This window comes from Sceloporus undulatus, chromosome 5 (genome assembly GCF_019175285.1).
Source record: "Sceloporus undulatus isolate JIND9_A2432 ecotype Alabama chromosome 5, SceUnd_v1.1, whole genome shotgun sequence".
NCBI lineage: Eukaryota > Metazoa > Chordata > Lepidosauria > Squamata > Phrynosomatidae > Sceloporus > Sceloporus undulatus.
Window position 1 is genome coordinate 86,589,135 of NC_056526.1, and position 23,012 is coordinate 86,612,146.

At 39.6% G+C, this 23,012-nt stretch overlaps 1 protein-coding gene across 1 annotated transcript; it reads right to left on the bottom strand.

Annotated features, from left to right (window-relative positions):
• Window positions 1-965: 965 nt before the first annotated feature.
• Window positions 966-22,187, bottom strand: GNAT3 (G protein subunit alpha transducin 3). Its single transcript, XM_042468583.1, has 8 exons — window positions 22,070-22,187; window positions 15,164-15,206; window positions 12,611-12,752; window positions 9,016-9,173; window positions 7,037-7,165; window positions 2,821-2,950; window positions 2,432-2,585; window positions 966-1,315 (listed from the first exon to the last, which is right to left on the bottom strand). The coding sequence occupies exons 1-8, from the start codon at window positions 22,185-22,187 to the stop codon at window positions 1,125-1,127; spliced, it is 1,065 nt and encodes a 354-aa protein (XP_042324517.1). The 3' UTR covers window positions 966-1,124.
• Window positions 22,188-23,012: the final 825 nt, after the last annotated feature.

Below are 23,012 nucleotides of genomic sequence, written 5' to 3' on the forward strand. Positions count from 1 at the left end.
AATAACAATGAAACATGACCAATTATAATGATTCATCAGCAATTTTAGGGAAAGATTTCTGACATTTCTGACACTATTTGTAAAAAGGCATGGTTGTGACGAAGCAGGGATAATGGTAGTGGTGGAGGGAAGGCAGTATAGATTACCAAGGCATGACCGTCGGGCAGGAGGACTGGGGCCTGACCATGTGGCATATGCTTTGAGAACATATTGGGGAATACCACATAGATTATTGGGGGCAAAAGAATCTCAAATTTGAGCTTTTTGTTCTGATGAATGCTGGAAGATCAGGCCAGTCGCACCCACAATAGACATATCCCTGAGCATTTGGTTCACAGCAAAACAGTCTCAAATTACATTCCAAATGCTAGAGGTCCATTTGTTGCAAGTGTATCTGGCACCCATTCTTCCTGATCTACCAGCTCAGGCAACTGAGACAAGGAGCAAGTGAAGGATGTCTATATAAAGTTCAGGCGGCCATGAGAGCTCTAATCTTGTGAGCACCTGGAACTGTGGCAAGAGGTCCTCCTCTCATAGGACCTGAGGTAGGCTTTATATGGGTACTGGCTAGTCCTGAGTTGGCCTCACAACAGAGAGGGCTGACCTGTACTGCAGTTTGAAAAAACTGGCAACCCTAGCTGGAAGGGAGGGTGTGATTTGTGCTTCCACCAGAACCCCTTGGCAATCCATGGCTTAAATGTTATTTCAGATATTGGGGTTAAGGTGAGAGAAAGACATTAGTGAAGGAGACTGAAAAATCAAAATGTTCAGCAATCCTGATCTTCAATAAATGTGGAAGATTACACTGCCAAAAGAGAATAAAAAATGGCATGATGCCTCCTTTAAAATTACCTTGCCAAACTTGGCTAAATTAAACAATGAATTGACTTCTAGTTTCCACACTCATATTCCCCCACCACCATTTCCCCATTTTTACTGCTCACTTCTATGCATGGTTATTTCTGTTCAAGAACTCTTGGGTTCAGTGAGACTGTCTTTCAAGAAACTATGCATATCATAGTGACTCCAACCGGAAATAGCCTACACATGGAACAAATACCATGGGAAAAAGAAAGATGTGGGAAAGAGAAATAATAGAGTGAAAGGGCCATGGGGGGAAAGAGCTAGAAGAGTCCACAGTCCTTCAGATTCTCTTTGATTATAATGTCTGTCACGGCATCAAAGACAAACTTAACATTCTGGGTGTCTGTAGCGCATGTCATGTGGGCATATATCTCCTTATCCTCTTTTCGTAGATTCAGGTCTAAGAACTGGCTCTTAATGTAATTTCCTGCATCTTCAAAGGTGTTTGTCCCTAGTTGGCAAAAGACAAAAAAGTGCAAAAAATTATCCTTCAAGTACATTGAGCTTTTAATGTTTTTTTTAAAAGGCCTTTCTTTTGTCATATTACAACAACAACAGCCATAATAACAACAATTTCATATATGAACCCTCCAGCATATATTTAAAAGGCTTCACACACTCATTTGAAAGCAATTCAGTTGTCATATCAAGTGCAAGGAGAATTATTAATGGACAATTATTAAGAAATAGTATTAATCAATAATAGTCACTTCCCTTTCCAAAAATATAATCTTCTTTAAAGCATAGCCATGAAAATGTGTAATATAAGCATGTGAAAATCTCTCAGTCTTATTCATACTGACTTTCTCAGTTTCTTACTATCAGTATCATTCTGCCTTGTTTCTATCCTGGGTTTCTATCCTGGGTTTGCATACATTTTTGCTCACAAGTTAAGGACAAGAAAATTTGTGACCAATCTTTACTTCTCCATATAACATGCCAAGGTTCTAGATTATGTTTCCAGACTTCTGAACTGTTGTTCCAGCCATCATTCACACCTCAGCCAGGTTGCAGAATGTAGAATGGGGCATCTGCACTAAAACTTTGATTCAAATAGAAGCCAGAAAAGCTGTGATATAGGTACTTAGATTGGAATATAGCAATGCCTAAGGGCAGTGATGGTGAACCTTTTAGAGGCCGAGTGGCCAAACTGCAACCCAGAACCCACTTATTTATTGCAAAGTGCCGTGTCCCTCTGGCTTTCTAGTAACAAACTCTGGCAAACCCTGAGCTGGGGGGACAGTACATGTGCCCACAGAGAGGGCTCTAAGTGCCACCTCTGGCACATGTGCCATAGGTTTGCCATCACTGCCTTAGGGACTGGGCAAATTTGTACTTTATAAATTTGGAGGCTTATCTAAAAAGCTGAATATGGCAGCAGCACTCAGAATCCTCCAGCCATCTTGTTGCTTGGAGGATTATAGGAATTATAGAACAAAAAGTATTTTTTCCAAGTTCTTACCAGTGTCAGCCAAATGAATGGCAGAGCTAGGTTCACTCTGAGTAACTGAGAAACAGTAACTCCTAAGCCCCCCATCCCAAGTGAAAAAACAAACAAAACACTTACCATTATATTCTGGAAAGCAGACACTGAGATGGACTTTGGTTATCTTATCTTGGAACAGATCTTTCTTATTTAGAAACAGTACAATAGAGGTGGTATTAAAGTACTTGTGGTTACAGATGCTGTTGAAGAGGTGGAGGCTTTCATGCATCCTGTTCTGTTAAAGTGGAGAAAAGGTGGCTATTATATCCCATTACCATCTGTCATTCTGACTCTGATGTACTTTTTCCTATCAAGGCAGTAGAAATAGTTGTACAGTGATTTAACCTCTTTGAGGTTATCAAAGCACAAACTATGAATAATGAGCACAATAAACCATCCAAAGATACTGTAAATCCTTTTCATAGTCTAGCAAGCCCTTTTCTTTCTAGCCTTCTGCTGTTCTGACTCACCACTTCTTCATCTTCCACCAGGACCATGTCATAGGCACTAAGGGCTGCACAAAATATGATGCAAGTAACTCCTTCAAAGCAGTGAATCCACTTCTTCCTCTCAGATCGTTGTCCTCCAACATCAAACATCCTAGAGGAGGAAACAAATGAGTAAGACACACATCCACTGGTGGTATCCCTGGTGCTAGTTAATTAAAATATAAAATGTGTTGCATTTGTGTGTCTTTTCTTTTTAAAAATCTGTTATGCTTCTTTTTTCTCCGAAATGTAGTGTGGTATATACATTGGTAATGAAGGAAAGAAATTTCACTGAGAAAATGGGTTTCTGAGGAAATCCAGCTGGAAAGAATAATATAAGGTCTGTACAGGCTGGTGCTTTGTGCCAGCCTGGGCCTGAACTAGGGTTGCACGGGGGCTGAGCATTTACATGATCAGCAACCCTACCGTGCACCCTGGCCACCATCATGTGCTACGCCTGTCCATATGGGCATGCCATGATGACATCCATGTAGCACAGTGCCCAAACAGTGCTGCGCCACACGGATGTCATCATGGCACATGAGTGTGCTAATGGCACCCTGTGTGTGGCCTAAAAAGAATGCACCATGGAGCGGGTTCTTTTTAGGTCTCCCGGAGGCCATGGTGTTTGGTTGCCATGGTCTCCATCCAAGGCAACCAATCTGCCAATCTGTCCAGCCTCTTAGTGCCAAGGATTCTGTGTAGTTTTCACCCATTATTTACACATCCAAAAATATGAAATTCTTATCCATAGATGTGGACTTTTTTTTCATGAGAATTGCATCAAAACCCACATACCATTTCAAAGTAGCCAAGTGACTAGAAAAACTGCTGTTTTCTACACATACTCGTGTGCAAAACCAGCAGCATTGCACAAAAAAAGGCCACAAGTTTTTTTGAGCAAGGTTGCTTTTTTCTGCACAAAATTTTTATTGTGCAAGATAGTGTGTCTGTCTGTGTGCGTGTATAGAAAACAGCAGTCTTGCACCAAAATCATACATGCCTACTTCTCCAAAGATAACCTGTATTTCTGCAAGAATAATTTCCAGAAAGATTTTATGGATCTGTGAATACCAAGAATACACATTTTCTCCATGGTTAGGAGAAAACTATGGAAATTATCTATCTCCACTTATGAGGACAAAACAGATAATATTAAACTCTCTAACACTGGTTCTAGGGTAATATACTAGATAGAAAAAAAGAATTGGGTGGCACAACACATTAGAATGTGGTTTTATAGATTACAGCCCTCTTTAACTAATACATGAAATATAACTGTAGAAATCCATGGTTGTGACTGTGAGTTCCAGGGACAAGGTGTAAGGATATCACACATCCACAATAATTTATTTGCAATAGGTAGACAAGTGGTTATCACCATTGATACTGGTGAGAAATGCTGGGGAATACAGTCCAACTACATTAGGAGGGACACATAGTTTCCTCCTCTGTACAGGGAGACAATGGCCAACATTGCAGGTACAGCTTACCCATTGTAAGTACAGCTTATATTTGTGTATGTGTCTTTTTGGATGGGGTACAGAAGGCTATTCTCTGCCCGTTTGGCTTTGTCCCCCAATTCTGCTCCCCCCCCCCTTAGTAGCTGTCAAGTTCCAGGAGAGCCTGATGGTGCTTACTGGTGGGAAGGGAGTGGGGAGCCAACTGAGACCATGAAGATATAGCTACTCTGAGTCTCCAAGGGAAAGTAAAAGAGGTGCACTCCATCCATGAGACTATCACCATACCTCCCCCCCTCCTCCACTAGTCCAGCTGCTACATCATGGTCCAAATCATCTACCACTTTCCTTCCATTCTCACCAGTAAACAGCTTGACAGCATCTGGATGAGGAGGGATGCAGGACTGCATGTGCAAGACTATGTTCTGATGTAGCACCCTGGCCATAGTGTGTGAAGCATTATGTACACGCAAAAAAGGTTATATATAAATGCTAAATGTCCTTGAATTTTCTGTCATTTAGAATGATATGATGTTCTCAGGTGCTGTTCAATTTTACAGCCCTTCTATGATGAAAAATGGCTGTCTCTGATAATATCAGAACCCTATACAATTCCTTTGTTCATATATCTTTTGGAAAGGAGGGAGTATTAAAATGTTCAACTCAGTTAAGCAGAGGTGCTGTTAGCTCCAGGCGTCTGAGCAGATGCAGCCAAACAGTATGACGGCAGTTGCTGCAATGTCATCTTTCCTGTTTTGTAAGACATTGTTCAGACTCTTAAGTGTTTAAATATTTAAATTCTCTAAACTCTGGGGCAGTGAGGTTGGGGCACATCAAGGTGCAAACCACCAGCAGCACCTGTCACCTTCTTTGATTTCCTGTGAGATATGACAAGGAAAGTGAGGGTGACAGTTGCAATTGTGCCCCAAAAATACAAAATGGCAGAGTGAAGTATGGTTAGACCATTATAACCATCATAGAGTACAGGCTAGTTTTAATGTCTCAAAAATGTCTTAAAATACAATCTGCACTGCCTACTGTCACTGCTGCTATCATTATTTATGCTATTTTTATCTTTATTACAACATAATAGTGAATGGGAAACAGAGACCAACAAGTTGGTGGGAACATGGACACTATTAATTTTTGCAGCCCCCAGCTTCCTGCTACCATGTCAGAATTTCCTATCCTGGGAGTTAACAGTAAAGAAAAGGCACTTTCTCCTCAAAACAAGTTATGCATGGCCCATGTGTCTCATTCCTAGGAGAAATTGTTTTCAGTTATATCACTTATAATGTAGGCAAACAGGGAGTGTGCAACCGATTTTAAAGAAAACGTGGCTTTGCACCTCCATCCCCACTGCAAATCCTGCAGCAGTAGGAAACATTTTAGGTGTAGGTTGATTACTGTTATTTTAGAGATAAAACAAAATAGCAAAAATATTGACAATAAGTGAGCAGTGATTTGCCAGGAAATGAAAGGAGAAACCTTCCATGGAAAAACAGGGACTGTTGGAACAAAAGTCAAACTGACCTGCAAATCTGGTAAAGCAGTGTGTCAGGTCTTTGACATTTGCTTACCTAATAGTGCAAATAACATGCAAAGCATTTTACAAATATAGTCTGATTTGCCTAAGTGGTTAACAACAAGAACCACTTTTTAAAGATTAGATTTGGAAACATTAAATTATGGCCTAAAGTCAACATGTTTCTCATGATGCCATACCCACGGTAGGCAAACAATGTTGTCCATGCCTCAAAGTGTGAAAATTGCTGAAAGCTGCACAAAACCTCACATAATCTCACCTAGCAGGGAGAAAAAGTCATCAGATTGTCCATATCCCCAGAAATGTACTTCATCAAATGGCATGCTTAAACCACCCATAACTGAGCAGTAGCAAGATGATGCTCTAGGTCTCAGAGCATCATCATATCTAGAACCTGGGAATATTCTTTTTTTTAAAGTTGACCTGTGGGGATTTTAGAGTCGTAGCTGAAAAATAAAATTTCCAAGCTCCACTCCTACTAACTGTTTAGCTATGTTTGCCTTCAGCTTTTCATTGCATTTATGTTACTTAAAGTAACATTCTAAGGATCCTATCGCATGGAGTTAAAAGAGTGTCTTACTTTTCCTGAATTCAGTGCTAATTCGGGAAGCAGCCAATTTCCATTTCACATAAATCGTCACTGAATTGCTGCTAGGGTCTATCCTGGATGCAGCCTGGATTGTCTAAGCCACTTCGGTGGCCATTTTTAGAAGTCGGCTTCCAACTTCCATTGCATATGCTATTGACTCAAAGCATGATTTGTGTCAATATTCAAGAGATTATATGGCACTCCTTACCCCAAGATGTTTAGTTATCTCATACTTTACATGTCTTCACCAGTGCTTGAAAACTTTTCTTTTAAACACACATTTTAAATATAGGCCACAGTTACTTAATTTAACTCATTTATCATTAGGTCTGGCTCTTTGTGCATGTGGTTTTTTGTTTAATTGCATGCACTGCTTTCATACTGACAATCATTGATTTGCTTATCAATTTCTTTTAAAACATTTTTATTTAATTTTTTATTCCTTTAATTTATGTAATCTTAGTTTAGCAGGGAAGTTCTGATACATTTTGTTTCCTTAGAAGGTGCCATCCTCACCCCACCAAAGTGTTCACTATCCAAATATAGCCAACTATCTCAAACTGCCTGCAGATCCCTTAGGTTCAGAAAGAACAATTTCCATACCGAAAGTGCAAGTCCTTGAAGGAAAACTGAGTCTCAATAATCCCAGTTGTCTTCACACGTGAACGAAGGACATCTTGCTCATTTGGGACATAGCCAGGGGCAGTCAGCCTGTCCAGATCATTGAGATAACTACAGAAATCAGAGAGCAATTAGAAATTGTGTAACTACCAACATTTTCCAAGATGGAAAAAAAAAAAGGGACACACTAGCTAAGCATGAGTGAGTGAGGCTGGATCAAAGTCTGGCAGTCCAGGGTATGTCTGGTGGATAAGGGAATGCCAACACACTTTCCATGCAAAACAGCCACAAAAACAAAGCAAGAAACAAAATTGCTTGCAAGTGGATTATTCAAGATGACAAAAAAGTGAGACATTTCTCCGGAAGAGTCAAATGAATTAATACACATAAATGCGCTGTTTTGTGTCTATATCATTTATTCATACTTTGCACCTGAAGAACACTGAGGCACAACAAGAGCAGCTCAAGATCATCTGTGAATCCAAGGAGGAGAATTTTGAAGCAGAAATAATAGCAGAAATAGCATTAAGTAATAAGAACTGCTTCTGAACACATTCAGGGTGTTTCCCCCCCTGTTCATGGAGTAACATGTACCTTCTCTCTCCCTTTCCAAATGAAGAAATGACTAATAAATGACATTTCTCCTTTTTCATAAACTTTCAACACTACTACTATCTCTGATGCAGTCTGCAGACACGTACATTCTCATTCCTATCAAAAATTAAAAATCTTTCCTTCCTGAAACACTTCAAAACTGCAGTTTACCACAGAATTCTTTCTTTGTCTCCTTAAGACAGGCTTTATAAACAAACACACATGTCCTCCTCTTCACTCATTCTAATAGTCTAAAATATGCCTCTCTTAAAACAGGGTTCCATGTTGTCTGCCATGTTCTTCTGTGTCTATAGGAAGCCTCTAAGGAAGGTCATTAGGAACTTGGGGTGAAAGTATTGGACTAGTGCCTGGATATTGCAAAGGACAGTATGTGGGACCAGGAAACTCTCAAGCTGAATTGTGGCAATCTGTGGACTGACAGTTCTTGTCTCTGGAAATTGAGAAACCTAGCAGCCATAGATGGGGTTGCACCCCCCCCCCCCCAAAGATGTAAATGTATAGTTTGGAAGTAATGTTACTGGAGATCCAAAAGTCTCTCTCCCAATACATGTTGCTCAACATGAAAGCCAGCCTTCTCCAGTGTAGCACTGCAGGTGGTATACCCTCCTCTTGGAGGCCTAATTGGTGCTAAGTCAGATATCATTCCAGTGCCAAGCCCAAACTTGGCTTTTTATTAAAGCCTTTATTCAATATTGCACACGTGCTATGATCAGCATTATTTTAACAGGATTTAAATAGTTTAGTTTTAAGTGATAAATATAATATAGCTGTAGTCTTTTAAAATTTAGGTGACTTTGTCTGAAGAAAATTCCAAAACATTGAGCTAACCCTCTGACCATGCAAATGGCAGGCACAGGTTTCCCCAGATAAGGGTCATAGCAATGAAAATGTTGTATTCTCCCTCCCCCTCCCCCAATGGACATATCTGCAGTCCTGATCCAGATTTAGGATGCATCTACAATGTAGAAACAATGCAGTTTGACACCACTGTAAGTGCTGTTGCTCCATCCTATGGAATCCTGAGATTTGTAGTTTTACACATTCTTTAGTCTTCTCTGCAAAAGAGTGCTGCTGCTTCACCAACCTACAGATCCCAAGATTCCCAAGAGCCATGGTAGTTAAAATGCTATCAAACTGTATTGTTTTTACAGTGTAGACACACCCTCAATCACTTCTGTTGGCTGTTTGTGATAAGGAATCCAGCACTCAAAGGCAGAAGCAAAGTTGTATGTTATTTGTTTAGTATGCAGGTTCACCGTTATGGAAAGCATCAGGTATTTAATATGTATCAATAGTCACGAAGACATTTTGGGATAGCAATGTACAATTGTGAACTTGTCACTTACTATGCAGCTGAATCATTGAGTTGGTACTCTGATGCTCTTTCAAAACAGGCCTGGATTCCTGGGTCCTTCCACAGTCGTTTGATTATTTCAGCCAGTTCAGGTGGCATGGTGCCATCCTCCATGGAACCTGCTATAGCAAAGAGCTGCCTTTCATCTTCCTAAAATGAAATTGTTTTTAATGAACCTCATATTTTGTTTTCATCTAAAATATCAGGCAGTCTATTGAATGATGTAGCTTCTGGTTGATGCTTAAATTTTACATGAGAAAGAATCACCATCACCATCATCATATATCCTCATATACCATATTATTATTAGATATTTTGTTACTCAGCTACCCATATGACTTGGAACTTTTTTTTAAAGCTAGTACAGTCAGACATAAAATAGATTACATTTACAGTAAAAAAAATGATATGTAACTTATGGGAATGCATAACATAGCAATAAAGTTTAACAGCTGGTTTTAAAATGATTTCTAGACCACATAAAATCTGGGAATCACCCAATCTAAGCCTAAGCATATTAGATTTTGCCTATGTTCATCATTTGTACATTATGTCTATGACTTATTTTACCTATCATTTTATCTATTTATTTTTCTACTTTGGACAGATTAAAATGAAATAAAATAAGTATTGCTTCTCCTACTCCAAGGAATCATTTGCTAAACCCCTGGATTCGCCATGTGTGAATAGTGTGGTAAATTCAGCATTATAGAAGTAGACCAAAATGCATCCTAACAGGGCTCTTGATCTGATTTTTTAATTTTTTTATATACTAATAAAATGCTTTGAGTGTACGTACTGAAAAATATGTTTTACCCATTCCACCTGGATTTATGTCAGCTTCAGTTTCCCATTTAACTCTCAGCTGGAAACAGGCTCTATGTCAACATGACCCTTGTATTTGTAGTGGGGAAGTATTATTGACCTACTCTTCTTGTATAGGCTGAAGGTGAAATATACGAGTCCTTGAAGAATGTTTTTTAAAAACATGTAAAAGGAGTATTATTGTCACATTGCACTTCCATAACTACAGGCATGCATCTTTATCACACTTATGAGATCAAATTCACTGTGATAAAACACTGACTTTGGAGCAAAACTACCTAGAGTGAGATAGGTCCCTGCAATTCTGTAAAAAATATGTCAGAGAAATTGCACAGAACTGAAATTTATAATGACTGAGATAGACTGTAAGTAGAAATGATAGGTTATATTCAGGCATTGACCTTTGCTACAGGTTCTTCTCATGGCTTTTCCAGAACATATGAGGGCTCAAAGTGAGAAATTAAATGGAACTCTATGCTCTACACCTCTTTATGTGCACTAGACACCACTCTCTCAGTTCCTAACCTGCACATAATATAAAAGGAGGTTGGAAGATTTCTACTTATTATTGTTGGAATATTAGCTGCTGCCACACTGTAGAATTAATGCAGTTTGACACTGCTTTACCTGTCATGGCGTGATGGGGAATACAACAACAGTTTGGACAATTCTAATTTTAGTTAGTTGTATATCTTTACCCTTTAGGGTTTTTGTTTTTTTAGTTCTTTCATAGCTGCCCTTCCCAGACTTTGTCTTCTTCCGATTTCTTCTGCCATCTCCATTCTGATCAATGTTTGATCCAAGGTACAGAAACTCTTTAACTATTTTAATTTCTTCATTGTCTAGGTTGTATTCCACATGTCTTTAAAACCCATACATAGCCTTTTGTGATCTATGCAGTGAAATGTTTGTTATACTTCTCCATGTAAGTTTGTGCAATTTTCAACACAATTTTGTTTGTGTGGGAATTTAATGCTATGGTTGTTTCCAGCTTGTTAGCCATTATTTTGTTTTTCATATTTGTTCGTATATTTTAGCTATCACTAGTATTGATTCTGTCTGTGTGGATTGTAGCAGTTCAGTTGGAATATCATCTGTTCCTGGTGATTTGTTACTTCTGATGTAGAGATAGCTCATATATATATATTAAGGTCACATTGGAGATATTTAAAAAATTTTTAAAGCTCTCTAAAACAAACCTCATGTTCTACACTAATAAAGGCCCGTTACAAACGGCTGTAAAGTATGTGCCGAGTGCATACTAGGGTTAGGAAGAGGCATCCCTTACAGATGCCCCTAACCCTAGTACGTGCTCAGCACGTACAAAATGGCAGAGCCCTTTCTACATGGGCACCGCCATCTTGACGTAGCGGACGCTTAGTGTCTGCACATCACATGGTGCTAATGATGTTGTGAGTGTGCCATTGGTGCCTTGCGGCGTCATTAGCACACTGCAAGAAGAAGTGCCATTTTGGGGCTTCTTTTTTGAGGCGCCGAGGAGCCTCACGGTTTGGCCACTGGGGCTCCTCGCCGCCACAAATGATGGTGCTGGCAGACCACCCATTTTGGGTGGTCTGTAACGCGCCAAGGCTATGAAAAATGTGACACTTACTAGAGTAGACAGATAATGCACCAGAAACGTGTTGTTTGAATAGTGCAAACTGGTCATTCCAATCTGGTCAGAGGCCAGTGCCAGTCTTGGTGTATATAAATTTCAATCAGTATTCTTCATAATTGCTGGGAACCCAACCATCACCAACACTTAATTAGATTCCAAGAGAGAACAGTTATTTTTAGAACTATATGTGCTAGTATGGCTTACACCTTACAACAGTTCTGATTGTATCTGTCTGAGGTAATCAAAAGCAATCTCATCTGAAGGCAAATGCCATTTTGTCTCAAGACTGTGTTGCAATAAAACGGTGTTATGTGAACTAAATGGGTCTACTGACTCATTATCAAGATCACTTATTGGTCTTTCAGATTGATTATGAGGCTTGTAATTGAGTTTGATAAACTTAGCATACTTAGCATACACCTCAGGAGGAGGAGGAGGCAATATGTCACTGCCGTTTTGTTTTTGTATTTGTTACAGCAAGCTAATTGTGATGCTTTTTTCTAAATTTCATTTCAAGTCATAAAATCAGTGTAACATGTGCAAAACTTCTGTGTATACACAAATGTATTTGATGCCTGGCATCAAAACAAAGTGAGGCAAACATAAGAGTTTATTGAGAAGAATGGCATTTATACTCATTTCCTATACATTTTACTGTGGTGACTTGATTTATGGTCAAGGCCAGCCCTACATTAGTCAGTGTGAAGAAACTGCGTCAGGCAGATAGGGGAGTGCAACTGTTCTTCCTAATCTACCTTGCCAGCCTTCCCCTTTGTTAGAAAATATAGCTAGGTAAGGCTTTCCTAGTCCCCCCAAGTCTCTGTTGCCCTCAGATCTTCCAGAGGATGATATCCCATTGCCAGTATTCAACTGCTAGTCCTATCATTATATGAATAGGGAATGACTGTCACTGTGTGCTGCCTTATTCCTTGCCCCAGGCAGGAAAATGTCTTGCTCTGCCCTGGTTTACAATGTGGCGTGAATGGCTGGCAGATCCGAGGCTGAGGATTTCTCCCACTCTCCCACACTAGAGTTCAACTAAGACAATATTCCGAGGCTCTCAAGTCAGTATTCTAAATGGATGACATGGCAACAGTGGCACAAGGATGAAATAATATATGTTTGTGGGAGACAACATACTTACTTTTCTTTCTGGATTTCCATATTCAATCCCCAGAGTGGCCATTGCCTTTACAATAGCCAGAATTGATTGTAGTGTGTTGCTATAAACCACAGATTTGTACTCTCTGCATTCCTGGTCTGTGTAGCCATCTTTATGGATGATTCTATGAAGCAACAAGAAAACAATTTGCAGCAGACTATAAAACTGGAATCGGTGAAGCAGGTCCCTAACAACCTGAAATATACCCTGGCTATCTGGGGAAACCATCACTAGGAATAGTCACAATACCCTCTTCCATATTTATGATTACAGTGGGGCAGTGTCAAAACTTCTCCTAACCCCATCCTCCAGTTCAACACACTAGACCAAATGCTAACCATAGGAGCATGGATTATCTGCACCAGGAGAAACTCCAACTATGCAGGAGTCAGGCCAGCATGGAGAGTCTACATACATACATCTGCAAGTATGGATAAAGCTTTTGCCAACGTTTGGCTCAATGAACAGGGGTAAGCATGTTGGGATGAGAGAGAGAGAGAGAGAGCTACTGCCTCCTCCATATGCTGGCTATCCATGGAACAGGAATTTTGTGTACACTTCTGCAGTTGTAAATGTAATGTTTATAAGTCTGCATTTAGGGTTCTTCTTCCACATATAGAGCACCTGGGCACTTATACTTTGTCCTGTATCTATTTCCTATTTGCACACTATTCCTAGATTCATACAGTACAGTACAATAAACAATATTTTGAATTGCAATCACTGTCAGTAGATACTGCTTTTCTTCAAAAATAAAGAAGAAAATAGAAAAACTTTGTTTTGCATTTCAAGAGGAATCGTTAGCTTCATTAAATCCTTAGATAAGCTCCAGGATCATATATCCAAATGCTTTTTATATTCATTTTATTCAGCTAATAAAACAAAACCCCAAGATATTAGTAATCATTTGAAGTCTTTCATCTACTATCCAGTTCATATCTTGGCCTCAATCCCCTCTCCTTGTCCTGATGGAGTGGTATTCATATATGTGTGCTGAGTCATACCACTAGAAAGAGTGAGATAACTGCCTCAGGTAGCAGATTTTGATTGTCACAAAGCAGCCTTCTCAATGATTATTGTTCTGTTTTAATTACCAGAGACAGAAGTGTGTGGGATTCTCTGCCATCCATGCCAGACTGATATGGCTGAACTTAGACACTATGCAGACATGATTTACTTGGGAAATAAATATGAATGCTCTACCTCAGGCAGCAAAACATCTTGGGTTGGCACTGGTATAATTCCCATGCAGTAGCCCTATAAAACTGAGCTGTACCATTGAATTTGCCCAAAGAAGTGAATTGGCTTTGATGAACATGTGGAACTGGGATAAATATCAATACAAGAAAATAACTTACTTTAAATAAACATTTGAAACCTAATTTGGAGACATACCCCCCCCAAAAAAATTCAAAGTTAAAGATAGACATAAGTACCCCGAGTATAGCAACAGGCTTTTAAAGGGTGCTGGTGATCTGTAAGAAGAATCCTACAAATCATCCATTCTGTTCCACAGACACTGCATCATTAGATCTTGTCCATTTAACAGTAGCCATCACACTACATGATATGAGTTTGCAGAGCTTACCTGAGTTGGTTGTGGCAAAGTTTGGGAAAGTTATTTACTGGATTACAATCTCCAGAATCTCCCAGCAAGCATATTCACAGATCATGCTGCCAGGGGTGGTTGAGGGTGAGAGTGGAAGTGAGGGGTGTAGTCCAAAATGGGAGCTATAGTCCAAAACAGCAAGTTTTCCAAGCTCTGCATTGTGGCTTTGTGTGGAAAAATAGCTGCCATTAGGTAAGCCATTTGCAAAATTCCCTAATTATTATTAAACTAGGGGAAATTATGTTAAAATACAGTCACCCCTCCTAACTCATGGATCTGGGATCTGTGACTTTGAATACTCACGGAGGAGTAACCTCCGTTATTTCCAATGGGACATGCTCCTGCGGTGCACGCCCTGCACACGCTCATGGACATGTACATCATTCAAGCCTATTGGGCTTGGATATGCACAAACCTCAATGGGGGAGGGGGTCCGGAACAGATCCCCCATGAAAACGGAGGCCCAACTGTATATGCCCCTGTTAAAAATATAAACATGCCCCTCATAAAATATAGAACAGGCATAATAATATTAGGATGCAAAATAGTATCCAACCTAATACACTGGAAAATCCTTCCATCAAGTAAAAAACAAACATGTGTTGATTTTGTGAATATTATGTATGATTTTCAATGGCAAGAAAAATATCTGCAAAACCTTTAAGAAAAAATGTGAACATTTGTATCTATTTACTTATTTGTTTTTTAAAAAAACATAATCATTGACTGGGTAGATTGGGTCATTCACACAGTACTGTATTGAACAAAGCATCTAGTTCAAAGTATATCATTGCTATTTTGCATTCTAATTTGTATGCTTGCATTAAGAATGGTGATTTGTGTGATTGGTCTCCCCGCTCCCTTCTGTGCTGTAGTTAGCATAGCTGTTTGGTTTCCTGATGTGGCTTGCATATTGATGTACCTACTTCATTTGTTTCACAATAGTGCTCTTCCCTGATTCTCCAGCTCCTGAAAACAAAGAAAATGTAAACATATAAGAGATATAGGTACTGGTCACATGGGTAATACAGTTAGCCTTCTGTATCCATAGATTCTGAATACACGGATTCCACTATACACAGAATGAAAATATTTCCCTCTCTCCCCAAATTCCCAAAAAGCAAATTTTGATTTTGCCATTTTATATAAGTGATACCTTTTAAATATACCATTGTATATAATGGGACTTAAGCATTCATGGATTTTGGTATCCATGAGAGGTCATGGAACCAAATGCCAGCAAATACCCATCTGTATCATTAAAATGGAACCCAGTGGGGAAAGACACTTAAATCATGGTGGAAATCATAACAACCCATCAGATGCAAGTGATTTTTCAGACACATCAAGCAACTTTGGCATTAGCCCGACATTAACCCATGCAAAAAGCAGCAAAATTGTGCCAGTTTTTAACTTTGGGATTTCCCCAAAGTTAAAAAAGCAGTGTAAGTTTGCTTCTTTTTTCATGGCTTAATGTTAATACCAAAGTTGTCTGACAACATCCGAAAACAATCCTGGTCTTGCGGGATATTCACGGATTTAAACCCTGTTTATCCACAGGATTTGGGTGCTATGCCTCCTGTGTGATAAACTCCTTGATCTGTGATTTAAAGATAAACATGTGTTTAGTACCTAGGAGAGAACAGTTTGAGAGATAATTTGGCAACACTGAGAAGGGGTTGAAGGGCTATTTAGTGAAAAGGTTAGGTATGGTCCAAAACATACTGCAGAAATAATCCAGTTTGAGATCAGTTTAACTGCCCTTGTTCAACGCTAGGAGATTCTCTGTCAGAGAGGTCTCATGCCACAATAAAGCAACGGTCGCCCGCCTCGCTGGGCAGACCATTTTGCCGCTAAATGCAGCTGGACTACAAGCCCCAGAGTGCTCTGGGGCTTGCCCAGCTCCCTATTGGTGCGCAGGGGTGGCCCTTCTGCTCCGCGACGCTCTGGGAGCCGGTTTCGTTGGTGCGGGGCTTCCAGTCCTCCAAGGCTGCCCATTGGTGGGCTGGGCCTTGGAGGCGGGGCCCCGCACAGCACGCAGGGAGGGAGGGGCCTAGGCCTATATAAGGCCATGTTGCTGGCCCCTTCCCTCAGTCGGTTGCTTGGCTTCGAGCAGAGCGGAGCCAAGCTGTGGAAGGGAGCAAGTCTTGGTCCTTCTCCTGCCCACCGCTGTTGTTAGGTGGTTTTTAGTCACAACTTGGCGGCAGCATAGGCCAGGATCTGCACATTGTGGTACCAGGGCTATGGAGCTCTGGTTTGGGAGTCAATAGGTACCCAGGGGCGAATAGGGCAGGTGTTTGGCCATTGCGGGGGCCAGAACGCAGGAGCGCCTCCTGGTGACTAGGGGCTTTGTGAATTGGTGAACGCAAGACAAGGTTTGCGGTCAAGTTGTGTTCCTTAGCCCCTAGGTCATCCCAAGCACCGGGTGGGTGCTCGGTTTGGATAATCAGACTACATCAGGTGGTTTGATTGCACAGATTCTGACCTTATGCTTTATGCCAACCCTACCAATTGTTTGCAAATAAAGTTGTGGCCTTACTTCCAACATGTTGTACTGTGGTTATTTGACAGCAACAACTGAGGCAACTACAATTCCTAGGATTCCCTAGTAGTCAGCCAGAGCAGTGTGTTGGACTTGCCTCAGCCATTCCTTCATTAAAAGGTCAGCCTGCAGAGCTTGCTTTTAAATTCTTATTTAGTTACTCCCCCCCCCCCAAAAAAAAAAACCCAAGGTAACAGATTTATTACATGAATTTGCATGTACTGTGTAATTTGTTCCTAATGCAAGCAAATGAATAATGACAAACAGCAAGGCATATGGAAAACATTCTCTAAAACCCACAATGTAAGAGAAAGGAAAATATGGAAGATTTATTTAGTTGGTGGTTATGCAAAGTTGCTAGAAACAGCCATCTGCTAAATCCACATAATGATGACAACTTTATCAACAGCTGACTTTTTCATTTGAGACTTGCAAATTCAGAATCAGTCTCCGGTAGCTTTAAAATGCATTTCTAAATAAACCAGAATCATTTTTTTTGATGTCTTTGGATGTAATGTTTTTACTATGGAGTTGAGAGGGCTCTAGAGACTTCTATCCATGCAAAGTACAGGAAAGGCTGAATGTTCGCAGTAAAAATAATAACCAAATGAGGTTTTGTCCATTGCATAAGAAGCACAAAGCTAAATTACAGGAATAGTTAGAATAGTAATTCCCAAATTGTGTCCAAGTATATGAATGTACCATAAGAATACTGCATAATGTACTGAGAAATAAATAATTAAATAATACAAGACTGCCTTGAACAAGTCACACTCTCTCAGCTTCAGAAGATGGCAATGCCAAATGCACTCTGAAGAAACCTTCCAAGAAAACTCTATGATGGGTTCACCTTAGAGTTGCCATAAGTAAAAAATGATAGGGAGGTACACAACAACAACAACAACAACAACAACAACAACAACAACAACAAAATGGGCCAAAAGCAAGCATCCACACTGTAGAGAGGCTGTCTGTTGTACACCTTTATGAGTTACAGCTTTGACCTTACCAAAGATGACCAAAAAGCAATGGAAACAAAAAGCTTCACCCAGGTAATAGAATTACAGAACTTTGCACAGGGATGGATTGATCTGTCAATTTCAGTTTTCCTTTTTTTCCAGTCTTCAGTTTATTTTATCTAATTGCCACATTGTTTTTCAACTCTAAAAGCAGTTTGAATGGAATTTTGTGCACACTTTGTGTGTGCTTTGTTTGTATATTCTTTTACAATCAATTTTCCCCTAATATTTTTGGTACATTTCCCCACAAATATATACATTTGTTTGCACATTGGTATGGGGAACTGAGACATCCAAAGATATGAATACTGAAGGAAAACACTGTTGCTCATCTTCACTGAAACATTCAAGACCCTTGCTCCCAGAAGACTTCCCTTTCTCATGGACAAACAGTGTTTTGGCATGGAACAAAGGCTCAGAAAGCCACCTGTAGTAATTCTCAACAGAACACACACATATCCGTCTCCCCAACTAAAAATCCCTCCATGACATTTTCCTTCAGTTCTCAAATTTCTAATATTAAAGTCATTTAAATTTTCAGCTGGAATGCAAACAGTGAGCCAGTGTTAGAGTTCCAAACAGGAATGATTCAGTGTTGCATTCTTACAAGTTTTAAACCAAATAAATAGGAAGTTTTAGTTTTAGTACTCTATTTATTATTACATTATCTTAGGGGATGGGGGGGGGGGGGGGGCGCATAGCCGCCCTGTATCTTATGTCTTTTTATCAAACAAACTTTACTCAATGGGGGAAAAAAAGAATGGAAAATTGAATACAGTTTTTAATGCAAGAAAACATGCACACTTTCCTTTGTAATTAGGAAAAAGAAAGTCTTGCAACATGTTGCAAACCAATCTGGAGGAAATTTAGAACTGAGACAATTTTATCCCTTCTCAGAGCAAGCATTTCTTTCACGGAAAGATGAAGTAGACTCTTCAATTTTTGTAGATTCTTTTCATTTTGAATAAGTTACCATATATAAAAAAAAATCCTGCATATATTTAAATGCTCCTATTCATTAATGCAGAGCTAGAAGAGATACAGTGAGTCATTTTCCTTTAGTATATCAAGGGCTTCTTAGTCACTAGGTGCTGATCTTTTCTTATTGGTGCTTTTACTAGTATGTGTATTGAAAAAGAAACAATGCTGGCATCTGGACCTTATGTGATAGTAATCTGTTTTGTGAAGCTCAGGATAATCCTTGCAAAACTAGAGCATTTCTAGCATATATTATGCTCTGCAGTGTATTGTAAAGTTGCTATTAAATTTTACACAAAAATAGACTTTCAGATTGAATCTAGAAGTTCCTGGTGATGGCTGTGATGATGATCATTGCATAGCACCCTTAAATGAAAAGAGTTCAAAGAAAATTTAAATAGATTAGTAATAAGATTGTCTCTGACGTCAGGCTTATAACAAAAAATAACAAAATAAAGAAAAGGAGATTAGGAGGGAAAAGGAAACAAGCAAATTCAGAAAATAGTTTTGTACTACAAAATTGTTTTTTGTTGTAGCTATTTTCCTTCAAGTTGATGTCAATTTATGGGGATCCTTTGAATGAGAAACCTCCAGGAGCCCTGATTATCAGCTGTGCTGCTCTGATCTTGTAAACCAGAGCAGATTGAATGAATCCAACTGATCTTCTCCCTTTCATACTTCCTTCCATTTGGAAAGATTGCCATCTTGCAAAGATATATTGTGCCAAAACAAATGCACTTGATGATGATGATGATGATGATAACAACAACAACAACAATAATATGTATTTATATCCCACCTTTCCCTGTATTGGATGACAATGGGCCCAGACAGACCAAAATAAAGCTGCTTCGGGTCACTTTGGAGATATGCTGTTTAAATGACACATGCATCATAAGAGGCCAGAAGCTGCACCAAAGATGCACTCCAGTCCTTAGGACTGGAGTGTGGCTTTGGTGTGGCTTCTGGCCTTTTAGGATGCATGCATCATTTAAACAGCATACCTCCAAAGAGACCCAAAGCAGTTGTATTTTGGCCTGTCTGGGCCCACTGTCATCTTTCAAGTGAGTCATGTCGTGATATGTCCAAAGTACAGTAGCTTCAATTTAGTCATCCTGACTTTTAGTGAATGTTCAGGACTGATTTACTCTAAAACCCATTCATTTTTATTTTTAGCAGTCTATGGTATTTGTAGAACTATCTCCTGACATCACATTTCAAGTGAGTTGGAAACACTATGGCCTGGATGATTTTGATTGTGTTATCTATTCATTACTACAGTATCCATTTTGTTTAATCTGAGCCAAGGTATACAAGTGTATAACTATACGGATGTCTTCAATACCCGCTTTGACAATACCACAATGCATGCATACTCAGAAGGAGTAGGGACAAGTGTGTAACCCAGGTAAGTAGGTACAAATATGAAGTCTTAGGTCCAAAACATGCTGCAGAAATAATCCAGTTTGAGACTGCTTTAACTTCTCTGGCTCAATCCCAGGGAATTCTGGCAAAGATAGTTTTGTGAGACATTTCGCCTTCTCTGTCAGAGAGTTCTGGTGCCACAATAAACTAAACTTCCCAGTATTTCCTAGCACTGAGCCGGGGCATTTAAAGCAGTCTCAAATTGGATTATTTCTGTAGTGTGTTTTGGATCTTAACAGTAAAATCTAGCTCTTAGTCCCAAACAGAGTAGACTCATTAAATCAAAGTCCATTGATTCAGCAGGTCCACTCTATTTGGGATGAGCAATTGGATACAGCTTTTAGTGTTCTGTCTGGCAGGGAGGAAGTTCTTTGCAATTCCTCATTTTCTGGCTGATGGATGGGAACAGCTAGGGTTTCTCTTTCTAATGATCTTCTTTCTTGGAGGGAGGAGATGCATCCTCTCTGAGCCTTTGGCCACTAACTGATGGCACAGGCTAGAGTATTCTGCCCTTTAGCTCTGCTGTCCTGGCCCAGAGCAATGGTCAGTCAAAAAACAACTTTTAGGAAAGTTACTTTTGGGGCTACAACCCTCCAGAATCCCTATATTAGTATGTTCCATGGCTATATGTCTGGGAGACTCTGGAAGTTGTAAACCCCAGTAATGCCAAGGTGAATAAGGCCATCCCCTACTGGACATGGGGCTAGGGGCTCTGGGAAATTCTAAGCACTAGTATAGCAATATTATTGATTGCTAATTATGTGTAGTTGAAAATCAGCAAGATGACAGATTTGGAAGGGAGGATAGAACTTTGTAGAAATTAGTTTCTAATGTATCAAGAAGATCTACCAGAAGACTTTCTTGTCACAGATCTGATGAAATGAATGGAAATAATACACAAATGTTCATATGGACAAGGACTGCTTGTGTTCATTTCATGTCGGCACAAGCAGCAATGTTTTCAAGGAGAATGCATCCCTTGACATTTCAGGAGTGCATTTGGGAGCTTTTGAACTAAGTATTTGACTGAAGTTTTTTTTAATGCTGTAATTGTGTGTGTTTGTGTGTGCGCGCGCCCATGAAAAAGGAGGATTTCCATCCCTTCTGCCCCTGTTATCAACTATGAACAGTTTTCTTCAGCAGGTGGTCACAAATTTGGAAATGCCTTTATAAAAGCCAGTAGTATCTGGCAATTTTTAAGTGATTAATCAGAGATGTCATTAGAAATATTTACAAGTATAAAATATTATTTTTAGTGGGCATGTTATCAACTAGATGTGATGACAAAAAGTTGGCAGTTTTGCTATCAGATAATTACAGACTGGGTATCCCTGCTTGGGAGCAGAAGTGTTTTGGATTTATTTAATTTACTTTTTAGATATTGGAAGATTTGCATATAAGTAATGAGATATCTTGGAGATGGGATCCAAGTCTAAACACAAAATTCATTAACGTTTCATATACGCTTTATACGCATAGTCTGAAGGTACTGTATATACTCATGTATAAGTCTAGAAATGTTAGTAAAAAAAATTGACATTGACTTCCCCCCTTCCCAAACTGAGTTGCCTATCCTCTGATATCAATAGAAGCAACAGCTGTAATTGCAGTCATCCCTTGCAATTCATGGTCTTGCCTTTCACATCCCTTGGTCTTTTGTGGACGACAAGCCAGGAAGGGCAAAAAGTCGCGTGTGTCGGGGGCGCAAACAGCAGTGCCTCACAAGGGAGCCCCACCCCATTGTAATCAATGGGGCTCCAATATTAGCAATATTCCTGATGGGGGGGGGTTCCCCCGTGAATTGGAAGGGACAACTGTAATGTCAAGACTGACATAACTATTTAACAAATTAAAAAAGATATATTTACCCAATAAGAGCAACTTGATTGTCCTGGCATCTCTCACTGCATCTTCCTGAAGTCTCTTTTCAAGTTCCCGTGACCTCTTGGCTGATTCTTTAGACTCAGAGCTGCCTCCACTGCCCATGTTACTGAACTAAATGCTATTAGCTTATTGTCCCAGCACAATGCCAGCTACTGAAATTGGCTGTTCAATGGAAATGTTACAATGTAACTTAGAATTTCTTCTTCCACCTTCCGTCTCTCTGCAGGCTGTCTTCACAGTATGCAGTGGCTTTTGATCTGTCACATGTCCCAAAGAATAGGATGCAAGGGATTTTGTCAATGCCTATCAAGTTCAGCTCATTATGATGTCAGACATGTAAATGCACCACATGGCTATTTTTACCTTCTGGAAATCATTTCTAAAAGCACAATGAAGGAGGAACTGACTTTGTATATCACACCAGGAGTGCTTGTAGTCCACAAGAGTTTCTTTGATAGCAAATATGATCCAAGTGAAGGTATTTTTAATACCCATAAACCAAAATGGGGTAGATTTATTGGACTAGGGAAAGAAATGTTATTGAAATAAAGCAGGTAATGTATCTGCATTTGTTCATATCCATCCACTGTTCATCCTTGCTTTTATTTTGTCTTACTTATCCTAGCATAGGGTGCATGTACACTGTAGAAACAATACAGTTTGGCACTACTTTAACTACCATGGCACCATCCTACAGAGTCCTAGGATTTCTAATTTTGTGAAGCACCAGCACTCTTTAATAGAAAATGCTAAGAACCTTGTAAAACTAGAAACCCCAGTATTCCATAGGATGGCACTACAGTACTTACAATGGTGTTAAACAGCATTATTTTTACAGTGTAGATGCATGCCAGGACTGATTATCTGTTCAGTTTCATTGGCATTCAGCAAATAGTTAACGTGTCCAAAATAAACCTTCATAGATCC